The sequence below is a fragment of the Protopterus annectens genome, chromosome 4.part0 (genome assembly GCF_019279795.1).
Source record: "Protopterus annectens isolate FY-2018-M chromosome 4.part0, PAN1.0, whole genome shotgun sequence".
In the NCBI taxonomy this organism is placed as follows: Eukaryota; Metazoa; Chordata; order Ceratodontiformes; family Protopteridae; genus Protopterus; species Protopterus annectens.
Window position 1 is genome coordinate 183,307,808 of NC_056733.1, and position 12,674 is coordinate 183,320,481.

The window sequence follows — 12,674 nt, forward strand, 5'->3', positions numbered from 1 at the left end:
TGGCCACACTGACAACGTTTAAAGCCAGATTTTATCTTCTCAGACATACTGATAGTGAAAAAGACAGTCCAGTCCAGTAAAAAGTCCAATCCAGTAATAGTGTCAAATCCGGTAATAAGAGTCCGTTTGATAATAGCTAAAAACAAGACTACCACAAGTTTTTAGTCAAAAATGTCAAATCCGTGATAACTGCCTAAAAGCAAGACTATAACAAGTTTCTAGTCACAAGTGTCCAAGTAGGGGTGGTAGGCCCCGAAAAACTCTATACCCGAAAGTTAACTAAGTTAAACTTATTCTAAGGTACCGAGAATTCCTACTCCACTCACACACCTACTCTTATACTTTAAGTAACTAGATAGAAAGAAATTCCTGAAATTTAAACAGAATAGATAAAAAATCTTATCTGTAAAGCCTCGAGCTAGTCTCCAGCGATGCGTATGCAGCAGCGGCAAACTAGATCTGAGGTAAAGGCAGAGGGGGATTGTGGGTATTAGATGTCCTCGAGCTTCTTCTCGATGCAGAGCTTGCAGTCGGCCGGCACGGAGCCGAGGATCGGCTCCGAACCCATGTGTAAGAACAAAGGCGAGATTGAACACTCTCACATCTTCTCTTTGGGAACTGCCAGGTTCAATAGGGACAGGTCCAGTAGGGGTCTTAGGTCCCCCGTCTTTTTTGGCACTAAAGAACCTGGAGTAGAACCCTGATCCGATCTGGTCTGGGGGGACGGGCTGGATGGCTCTCTCAGCAGATGGCCAATTTCTGCTAAAGCGGCCTCCCTCTGATCGGGTGGAACATCGGGGAGGGTTTTTAACTTTGGGACATGAAGAAAGGGGATCTTGTAACCTCTGGATATAGTCTGGAGTACCCAGCGGTTCGATGTAATGGACTCCCATGCCGCTAGGTGCCAGAGAAACGTCCCCCGACTGCCTCCAGAGTGCAGCAGTCGGGCAACCCCTCAGGGTTGCTGCGTGGGCTGTTCAGAGAAAGGTTCCCTGGACGCAAAGTTCCTGGGAGCCCCTCTGCCCCTAGGGCGGTGTCCTCCCTGTCCTCCTCTGCCGCGGAAGGACTGTTGTCCGGAGCGGGTTGGGAGTGCTGCGACTTCCGGAACCACATCTTCTTCTGGCCCTTTTGGTTCCTAGAGTAGGACCTCTGGGGCACAGAGAAGCGGACTCAAACGGCAGACAGCATCTTCCCGTCCTTCTCGCTCTGAACCAAAGTGTCGCGAACCGTCTTGCCAAAAGGGCAGAACCGTCAAAGAGGGCGTTCGCAAATGACGCCTTGAAGGGCTCCGTAAAATGGCAGTGGGGGAAGCCAGGCCTGCCGTCGTGCGACTAGGCCCGCTCCTGCAGCTCTAGTGGCTCCCTCGGTAGCGTGGGAAAGTAACCGCATAGAGGTGTTGGTCACAGAACGAAGAGTGGCCATACGGGTGGAGTGCATAAGTTTGTCCTCCTCAGACATGGACTCTTGGGGGGGGGATGCAGCGTATTCCTTGATAAAATCGCGCTGCATCCTAATGACATGTACCAAATAGTTGAGCGCCCTCACTGAGAAGGTCGCTGAACTAAACATTTGCTTCCCCAAACGGTCCATCATCCGAGACTCCTTGCTCGGGGGATGGACTGAGGGACTCTCCTGGGCGAGTTCCCTCTTAGTGGCTGCTGCAGACAACATGGCATCTACCGGGGGTCCCTTGCTCCAGTGGGCACAGTCAGCAGGGGGGCTAAGGATCCTATCGGGCCTCTTGGTGATAGGCTCCACGGTGTCCGGTTCGGTTCCTTTCACGCCCTGGTGGTAATAAGGTCCACCAGGGGGTCGGCAGGAGGGGACACCCAAGAGGTAGACGGGCCCGCTTCAAATGCCTCCAAGAACACAGACTCTGATGTCTCCAAAGGAGACATCCTCAGGGGGTGATTTTGGGGAGCCTTCCCCTTCCTCCAAGTCAGTGTCTTCAGTTAAACTTATGTGCCTCCTCTTACACGTATGCGTGCGAGGTGCTCCCTCGGGGGGTCTGTCAGAGGAGCCCTCACCAGCAATGTCCAGATCCAAGGGGACTGCTTGGGGCAGTGAAGCGGGCTGTCCCAGTGGCCGGGTGATGGAAGCCTGGCCCAGAGCAGATGGAGTGCGGGACGGAGCCGAAGCAAGAGCCGGGGGTCCAAATGCCCTCAACAGAGCCCTCTCCACCACATCAAAAGCAGAGGGGGAGCCAGCCTCGACAATAGGATCCGAAAGTCGGCTCCCCCTCGGATCCGATGAGTGGATCGGAGCCGGCGCTGCGACAGGGACGGCACCGAAGGCACAATGAGTCCCTCGGATCCGAAGCTCAGGCCAAGGCTCCGAGAGGTCGGATCCGACAAACTCTAGGGCAGGGTCGGATCCAAAGTACCCAGTACTGTCGGCACCGACCCACCCCCGGCTCAGAGCGCTCCGAACCCGGGTAGGGGGTCGGAAAAGGAGCTATGGGCTTGAAAAATGGGGTCGAGCTCCCCCTAGAGGGGGGGGGGGCAGGAGCACTCCCATCTGCATCTGGGCCTGGATGAACCTTCGCATCATCCTGTCCAGATCAGCATCGGAGAGGCTGTAGGTAGACCTCGACTAGGCCACCGAGGTAGGCCTTGAGTTCCGCCTCGATAGCCTCGAAGGAGGTAGAGTCTCCTCATCCTCCGGCTCCGGTGAAAAACAAGGAGACCGGAGCAGAGGAGGAGGAGAGCCAGCCGCCAGAGAGGCCGGAGGAGAAGCCCGCTTAGCCGGCAGGGGCTGAGACAGAGGTCTCGGCCCACCACTTGTGGTGCTTCTCTCTCCGGTCCTTCTTCCTGGCTTCCCACTCCTCCAAACCCTTAGAGGGAGTTTGAATCCCGGGAGGAGGAGGGGGCCAGGCAAGGCAAGAACTGCCGGAGCAGTAACCACCAATGGGGCAGGGGCCGAAGCAGAGTCCGGGGGCAAGAGTCCCGCCAAGACCAGCTTCGACCTCCGCTCCTTCAATGCCCTGGGGTTGAACCCTGCACAGATTGAACACCCAGAGGTGAGGTGTTCAACCCCAAGGCATCGAACGCACTGAGTGTGGCCATCAGCAGGGGATAGCTTATGGTCACACTCGGAGCATTTAGAGAAAATAGGCTTTGGGGCCTCCGACATACAGCTGTTTTTTTTATTTATTTATTTTTTAAACAAAACAAAAAGTAAAGCAAAGTACAAAAGAAAAACTACACACTCACACAAGGCCCCAAAGACAACACACACACTACTACGCACCAGCGAGGGGAGGGTAAAAAAAGTAAAGTAAATTAAGCCCAAAAAGATAAAATATATAGGAAACCTAAAACTTTCACACAGATATTAATTTAAACAAAAATCTATTTTTCACAAGAAAAATCACTTAGCTCAGGAAAATCCAGCTGTCACCATGCGCGGCAAACTAGATCTGAGGTGATGTAGGGAGAGCAGGGCATTATGGGTGAGGGGAGGAGCTAGGAGCTCGGATCCATAGCTGGATAAACCATGCCGGTTCAGATCCGATATCGGATCCATACCCACAGGTTGCTGACAAATGAATTCTCCTACTTCAGATCTTTACATTTTAAATTAAAACGTTATCACAACAGTGCAACAATAACCCAATGCTTCTGAATTTAACTTTGCTACCAAGTTTTATCCATCTGATACTTGCTTAAACTAGCTCATCGCTGTCCCTTGCAATACACAGACAAGTCCACTGAACAAACTTAATATATACTTTATGGCTTCACTGCATAAATGGAGTTTACTAGACAGATCTACTAGGTACAGTGCCATAAGTGAAAACAAGTAGCAAAACAGTTAACATGTACTGTCTGATTATCCAATTTCTTGGCTGGGTACCTTCACACCTGCCATGTGACCACAAGGACTTATCAGGTGACCAAATTTCCACCCAGATCACAAGCACATGCCTGGGTGAAATTGTGATCTTCCAAGACTGCCTATATTTGCAGATGCAATGTATGAGGGTCTGTTTGAGCATAATGAGCTGGCACACATCTCAAGTAGTTTTATTTCCCTAGCAGCTGAAATGAGACCCTAGAAAAGATTAAGACAGTTACTGAAAAAAGGAGGAATGATACATGTATTGCTTAGTTTATTGTGGTAAACTTGTGCATTAAATTCAATAGTTAAAACAAACCGGTTGACATTTTCAAATTACATTTTATTTACACAAAAAAATACAGTATAACATTCATAAAACATCTATTTTTCTTTACACAGAACAGTACAAACATGTATAAAAAGTTTAAAAAGACTACACTTGCATACTTTCTGTACACACACTAAAGGCTAAGATCCTAGGTTTTCAATGGACTGTCGTACTTTTTCAGCCATCTGATTGAAAACAGCAGTCTTCAGAGCATACTGTTTATTCTGTAGCAAAACAAAAAATAATTAAAATTATTCAATTAACATTTTCCCCCTTCTCCAAGCCTGTTATTCACACATCGAACTTGGCCACAAGTATTCTTCCACTCACGCTTGACATAACATAGCCCAAAACAAGAACCAAAGTCACAAAAGAATGTACTTGTATAAATTCTGTAATCTCCAAAACACAAGCATACTGGATACCAGATAATATAGAAAAGCACTATTTTTACTCTCCCTGTGGAAAAAATTACACAAACAGCTTCATAAACCTATACTGTTTAATAGGCCATACAGCCTCAAACATATTCAAAAGCAACAATTCTGAAAAGACATGCAAGCAGTACTGCACCCCCCCCCAATCAAGATGGTTTAGCAGATATACTTTTTGCGATTCTGAAAAGACATGCAAGCAGTACTGCACCCCCCCCCAATCAAGATGGTTTAGCAGATATACTTTTTGCATCCTAATTATATTCAAAAGGTAAATCATTTTGGTTTACCAACTTCCAAAAGTAACAACGCACACATGTAAGCTGTAATGTTTTCCCCACACCATTTTTAATTTAGTTTAGGTAGTGGTATGCATAGTACCTAAAAAGTTTCTACAAGGGTGCTTTATTTTAATTTGAAATTGTATTCATGCAGCATTTTACCTGTGTAGTACAATAATTACGTTTAGCAGACCCCCCCAAAAGGACTTTGGCCCAGCCTTAATAGTTAGCTGACTGACACTACCAGCTCGACTGGGCCCACCTGAAATTTTGGTGCCCTGTCTTTTTACATGGAACTTATGACAGTATGTGGAGGTCACCCTTAAACTTTCAAAGTTGGCCAGTTGCAGTGGGTCAGGACCTAGATTGCTTAGGCTACTGAACAGTGAACTAATGTTGAATATTGGTATATTTCACTAGACCAACTTGAAAAAATGCTTGTGGAGGACACTCAAGCTTGCTGAATGAAACAGTCAAAGTACAGGCTCACTCAAAACGTTGTAGATGCAGAATCTCAAGAGACTGCTTAACCTTGTTGTACGGAGTTGCAGCACATCCTCCCCCTAAGGTAATGATGTGCAGAGATGTGTGAAATATGCACCAGACAATGGAACCGACCAACTTAAATGAGAACCTGTATAGGCCAATATCAACCCAGAAGCTAATCGGATAAGATCATACTGTACATTATGCCCCAAATAGATAAGCTCTTCCACTTGACAGAATGCACCCAGAACAGGAATGCTTTCCCATCAGCTCTAAACTCGAGCATGATGGCAAAAGATCCATTAGAGCATCAAGTTCTGAAATGGATACAGCTGTCACCCCTAATAAAAAAAAAAAGACAGCACCCTTGAGAGCTTCCAGTATTGTTTGGTACCAAAGACTGACACCATGGAGAAAGTACAGCTGTGTAAACTAGAAAAGCTGAGGCAGCCTCAATCATTGTAAAATGGGTCCTCACATACCCTGGTATAGTACAGCTGTAACGGAGTAAAAAAACAAAATATCCTTATTAGCCAACTTGGGCAAGGCAATGATCAATCCAGGCTATGTTTGGCTTACACCAGAGAGAACAGATACAAACCATATGAAATACATTACTAAAAGGTGGCTACATATATGGAGCTGGAGACAGGCCTGCCTCGCCCTTCCCGCTACAGAATATATATAATAGGTTCATAGGTTTATACTAGGCTATCTGCCCTAAGGCATTTATAAGCCTAGCCCAAAGTTTTGTGGCTTACGCCACCCCTTGTATGAAAAAATACTGTACCCATTAAGTTTGTTGTGCCTCTGTCCAGCAGTGACACAGAGATGATTCCCGGGGTAAACCTACGATCTCCCATCCACAGGTCAAGATTTCTCTTGAGCGAGGTGCTCTGCCTCACATGGACCGGGATTTTATTCCACAGCATATGAGTGATAAATCTATCCCTCCAGCACATCCTATTTATATCCGTGCTAAGGTTTAAGTCGCTTGCTCTAGTGGTTTTGGTGGATTTGGATTTTTTGAGGTGGAGCATGTCCATTAATTCCGGGTTGGACATGGCCTTGTATGTCAGGCACATGTCACCTGAGCAGACGGTATGCGACTGAATAGAGCTGGAGTTTCTTCAATCTGGCAGCATAGGACAGATTTTGGAGTCCCTTTATTCTTTTGGTGAGGAACTTTTGGGGTCTCTCCAATTGCTGCAGATGTCGGGTGAGATACATCCCGAATGGGGCATTGTACTCTATCATTGGTCTGATAAGTGAAGAGTACAGGGGAACAATGACCTCACTAGATCTGGATGTGAATCCCTTCATGATCAGGTGGGCAATGTAGAAGGTCTTTCTAACCACTTTAGCAACGTAAGTGTCAAACGAAAGGCCACTGTCAACCTGGGTCCCCAGGTCCCTGATAACCCCAAGCTACCATATAGGTGGCAATCCACTAAGCATAGAAGAGGTTACCTTGTTTTCCCCGAAGGGTATGACTATACATTTTTTGGCGTTTAACTTCAGGCCATGGCTCTGGCACCAGCTATCTGTTTCCGTGAGTCCCTTCTGAAGGATATCCGTGTCCGATGCACTTTCCACTATGGCGCCCAGTTTGCGGTCATCTGCAAACTTTGTCAGCCAAAGTCCTCCCATGTTGGCCTGTACTTCTGAGAAGTAGATGCCGAACAATAGGGGGCCAAGGACCGAGCCCTGTGGGACACCACTTGTGACTGGCTTGGAGTCTGACATAGCGCCAGCAACTCTAACCCTGTGGGTTCTGTCCTTAAGCCAGTTTGCAACCCATCTTGTGACATATGGGTTTACATTTAAGCTGGTAAGTTTTCTACAATACCGAGTGGGGTATTGTGTCGAAAGCCTTTGCAAGGTCAAGGTAGGCTGTATGGACTGCCTTTCCCTCATCAATGGCCTTGGTGACTGTTTCTAAGAAGTCGACCAAGTTTAAAAGGCATGATCTGCCCTTGAAGCCAAACTGGGTCGGGTCCAATGTCTGCAAGTCCCCTATATCTTTGTTTATGAGCTCCATTATGATCCTCTCCATAGCTTTGCAGACTAGACTTGTTAAGCTTATGGGGCGGTAATTACCAGGGTCCGTGAGGCACCGCCTTTGTGGAGTGGGACCACAGTTGCCGTCGCCACCCCTTGGGCACGTATCCTGTGGTAAGGCTGAGATTAAACAGCTGCCTTATGTGCGGGTTTAATTCCTCATTTAGCTCATGTAGCACACAGCCGGGGACACCATCTGGTCCCATTGATGCTGTGTTTTTAGCTTTAGAGAGCAGCTTTCACCTGCGCATTTGAGATGTCTGGGAGGCTACACTCGCTGGGATAGTTCTCTCCTTTGGGGGTGAAGTTTGCACTGAACCTGTCTGCCAGTATGTTGGCAATGTCTGTGGGTTCAGTGATTTTTGTATCATTTTGGACTAATTCTGAGCATATCTGGGAGTTTCCACCCAGGTTCCTAACATAGCTGAAAAAGGCCTTATGATTGTCCTTTGAATCCATGGCAATTTTTCTCTCAAAATTGGCCTTAGTTGATTTTATGAGTGCTCGTATTTTTTTTTTACTAATAATGATCAGGGATGACTTCCCTTTTATGGATTTTGTTCCATCATAGCTTTCTCCTCTTACTGTAAAGTTTGTTAATGGCTGGGGTCCACCAGACTGGACGTTTGCCCTTTGTGGAAAGAGTCTTGGTTTTATTTGGGATTGCCTGATCCATGCAGTCTTGGAGGTGTTTATAGAAGGCATTTGTAAGGGCTTCTGCAGCTTGGGTTGTGGTTTCCACGGGCTCAGGGGCCTTGAAGGATACCACACCAGTCTTGAGTAGTGTGAAGTTTGCTTTAGAGAAGTTCTTCACTGGTTTTTTTTTGTTTGGGGTGGGGGGCGGGATGTGGATTTCCAGTGAGATTAGTTTATGATCAGATCTCACCAATGAGGGATATACTTCGTGTGGAGCATTTTGTCCCCATGTTTGTGATAATGAGAGCTAGTATATTTTCTCCTCTCGTGGGAACAGTGACTAGCTGTTCCATGGCACTTGAATTTATGAACTCCAGGAACCGTTGGGCTAGAAAGTTAGGGCTCGAGTAATGTTCCCAGTCTATATTCAGGTAGTTGAAGTCACCCAATATGATGGTGTTTGGAGATGCATTTACATTACATCAGTTTTACTTTATTCTTTTATCAGTTTCCTATACATATCCAAGGTATGAAGAGCCATTCGCCATTTGCTCTGTGGGGTAGAGAATACAAGGAGGTTAGCAGCCTGATTTAGAGAAACCAGTGTTACTACCCAAGGCAAGTACTTGTTTGCACACAAGCACACCTGTAATTCAGATAAAGTTATGGCCCCTTAAGAAGACACTAAGTCAAGTATCTGAGGAGTGCTGCAGTTCCTGGTTCTAATGGTGGTACTTAACTTTTGCAACAGTTTACAAGTCCCACGGGAGGGAAGAGGGATTCCTTTGGTGGCCTTGGATGCAACATGCCTTTAAGGAAAGGTTTCATCATCAGTGATGAAGTAAAAGGTTTCATCATCAGTGATGAAGTAAGCTGAACCTCAGGACAGGCAGATACAGCAAAGTATATTCACGTTCAATGAGGGACAAAGTAATCATGATATGCAAGTCTACATTTAAAAACAGCAGATTGAAGAATAAATAGGATCCAAAGCCCTTTTATGCCACAAAATGAAGATCACCCCCCCCCCCCATCATTTTTCTAGGTGAAATTTCCTTGTGGTCGATTTCTTGGGTCTATAATCAGCAGCTCGAACTTTCAAAAGACACATATGGTCAACACCATACGAGTGAAATTTTGAAAACTTGGACGTTTCAACAGAGATCGCCATAGGGAATATTTCCCTTTACTTCAATGTAGTGCTATCACGGAGTTTGTATATTTAAGTAGCGGGAGTGTAGGGGGGATTGCCCCCCTGTTTAGAGCATTCAGGTAGGCTTTTTTGTTTTTGCCTCATTTTTACTATACCCTCAACGTTTTAAAGCTTCGCTCATATGATGATGATCATATGAGTGTCAAAGTTTTAAAACTTCGAGCATATAATAGACCCCGATTTCTTAGCTTCCCCTCAAACAAGCACATTCTTGGTAATCATGTGCATAAAATGACCAAGTGGTAGATCTTAAAGGTTGTAGACCTTCAAGTAGGCTCACATGCTAATGCAGTGGTTCAAGCTCCATCCTTATTCCTAGTAAGAGAATAACAGTACTGCGTCAATCAATGGGTGCAGAGAAGCTATTATGCTGAGGGAAACGAGATTGGTTAGGGAGATAAAGACCCACCTAAATGAAACTGTTGTCCAGGCCCTTGAGTAGAGTGTATTGGTGCAAAGTTTAAGTCTTGTTTTCTGGAGCAGCAAGATGACCACTTTTGGCATACCCCATCTATAGGCCATGTCAATAAACATCTCTACCTCCGTATCTGTTCATATAGGTCTAATTCTATTCAACTGATCATGTTCCCTGGAATGGAATACAAGATGCCTGGGGGAGGGTCAATCTCAACTCCTGGACCAGGTTCAACACTTTCATAGGTTGGACAAGAATAGGAGTGGCCATCCCTCCTCACTAATATGCCACATGCCTGCTGTATTGTCTGTGAACATATATAACTACTGACAGGTTTCCCTGTTGCATTCATCAAGCTTGATCTTTGGATTCAAAGCAAGACAAATGGGAAAGTGCAAGCAGTGAGCATGTTCAAGTGCAGTACCCCTTTAAGGAAATGTTTCCATCTAAAAGCCAGTAGGTACCACTGCAGTTCAAAAACCTGGGCGAGGGCCATTGAGATTGAAGAGGTTATGTACCCCAAGGTCCTGAGGAACTCCCTGTGTGCAGTACAGTTCTGCTATTGTATGAAGGGAGACTGGTACAGAAAAGTATTGTGCACACTTGCCATAAGTGTAGATGTTAGAGAGTATTCACTGTTGCAATCATCACATTTGGGTTATCCCTGCCAAGGTGGCCCTCGGCTGGGCGGAATACCAGAGACTTGGTATTTCTGCGCTGACTGCTGTCGCTTGAGGACTGATGTCAGGTTTGCCAGTAGTACAAGGTATGGCAGCAGACACCATTACATCAGTTTTTCTTGTCCTAACTTGTTAGGAGCCCCCAAGGAGGAGGCCAGGGTCTGGTGGAAGAAAACCCCAGCAGTGGAAAATAAATACCAATAAGTCCCTGGAAAGGAAAGGGGAACAAGTTAAAATGGCAAACGGAGAAAGAGAAGAAAGGGGGATGGAGGGAAGGAAACTAGGACTGCAACAGTGAATACACTAATATCTACATTTTAAGTGTAGATAACTAATATGTTCTTCGTGTTTCACTGTTGCAGTCATCACATTTGGGTCGATTCCCAAAGCTGAGGAAAAGGGTGGAGGCAGTCAATGAAACTAGGGGCTGGCTAGGATGCCCTGCAAGACTGCAGAGACAAACCCTGCCCTGGATTTGGAGTAGAGGTAGGTGTAATACTTCGTTCGAACAGATGTCCAGGTGGCAGCCTCCAGGATGTCCCTGGTGGAGACTCCTCTGAGGAAAGCCGCAGAGGTGGAGCTGCTCAGGTGGAGTGTGTCCTGACCCACTTGGGGGCGGGGGCTTTCCATGCTGTTTGTAGCAGAACGGATGCAGTGTGTTATTTGGAAATGGTTTGGAGATGGCTTTGCCTTCTGCCCCCGAAGCAAAGCTAACCAGCAATTGATCAGACTTTCCGAAGGATTTAGTCCTGTCTAGATAGAATCTGAGCTGTCTGTGCACATCTAGAGAGTGAAGAATCCTTTTCTCCTTGTTCTGAGGATTAAGAAAAAAGGTGGGAAAATGAATGGATTGGTGGAGAGCCACACTGGACACCACCTTGCGCATGAAGGATGGGTTGGTTCTGAGGGATACCCCGTCTGCATGAAAGATGGAGGGTTCCACAGCCATGAGTGCTTGCAGCTCAGAGACTCTTCTGGCTGAAGTGATGGCCAAAAGGAATGCAGTCTTTCAGGAGATAGATTTTAGCTCTGCAGAAGCTGGTTCTAAAGGGGGCAGGGTGAGCTTTTCCAATACAAAGTTAAGGTCCCAAGCTGGTGTTGGTGCCATTGTGGGTGGCCTTAAATTCTGATGAAATCCCTGGTAGCAGGGTAGAAAGCACTCAATCGTGTACAATTGTTTAAAGATTTTCGTGGTGTGGATCCCTGCCGTTGCAGTGTTTATTTTTGAGTTTAATTTGTGGCCTTAAAAATTGCTAGCCCCTCTTAGAAACTGTTTGATCAAAGGATGTGAGAAAAGGAGCTGCTCAGTGGGAAAAGAAATAGCACTGGCATGAATTTTAGAGAAAGAGAGGCCACTGTGTAGTAGGTCAGCTAAGTAATCCAGGATGAGAGGGAGGGTAGGCTGTCCTGTATTGGATCTCTTAGCCTGGATCCAGGTGCAGAACCCTTTCCATTTATCAGCACAAGACTTTCTGGTGCTAGGACGTCTGGCCTCATGGATAACATACAGAACCTGTTTACAGTGGTTGGCAGATTGGTCCGGGGTTAGGGAATAAGCCAAGCGGCCAATTGAGTGCCTGCAATTGGGGATGCAAGAATTCCCCTTCCCTCTGGGTCAGGAGGTTTGAATCTGAGGAAGATGCCATGGGGGTAGCGAGGACAGGCTGCGCAGCAAGGGGTACCAGTGCTGCCGGGGCCAGTCTGGAGCTATGAGACTGGTCCTTGGTTTTTCCTCCTTTATTTTGAGCAGCACTCTGGGGATAAGAGGTAGGGAAGGAAAGGCATAGACCGAAAAACTGACCCAGGGAAAGGACAGGGCATCCACTTTCCAAGCCATGCAGTGATGTTCCTAGGTTCAGAATTTGCTGAGCTGATGGTGGGTGTGGGAGGCAAAAAGGTAGACCTTCGGTGTTCCCCATTTCTGAGTTATTCGGGTGAATAGGGTGAAAGTACTTCTGTGGAGTTGCCACTCGTGTGGGTCCAGAAGATTTCTGCTTAAATGGTCTGCCAGAGAGTTGAGAGTCTGGTAGGAATTTTGCTAACAGGTGTAGTTGTATGGCAGAGGCTGTGTACCAAAGGGTCATGGCCAGCCTGCAGAGGGTAGGAGTGAGTCCCTCCCTGCTTGTTGATGTACCACATCACAGTGATGTTGTCTGTTTTGATCAGAGAGCCCCTAGAGAGAGAAAAGGGAGGCTTGAAAGCTATTAAGGCGTGCTGCACAGCAATCTCTTTTTGACTGAAGTGCAGAGGGAGTTGCTGTGGGCTCCATGGACCCTGCATGCACCCCAAGTGTAGTCCGA

General features: G+C 46.7%; 1 protein-coding gene across 1 annotated transcript in view; it reads right to left on the minus strand.

Annotated features, from left to right (window-relative positions):
* Positions 1–4,159: 4,159 nt before the first annotated feature.
* Positions 4,160–12,674, minus strand: part of BIRC5 (baculoviral IAP repeat containing 5) — a 132,315-nt gene continuing 123,800 nt past the window's right edge. The window contains exon 4 of the mRNA XM_044068170.1: positions 4,160–4,392. Within this exon, the coding sequence (XP_043924105.1) occupies positions 4,309–4,392 (84 nt within the window). The 3' untranslated portion in view covers positions 4,160–4,308. The remainder of the gene's footprint in view (positions 4,393–12,674) is intronic.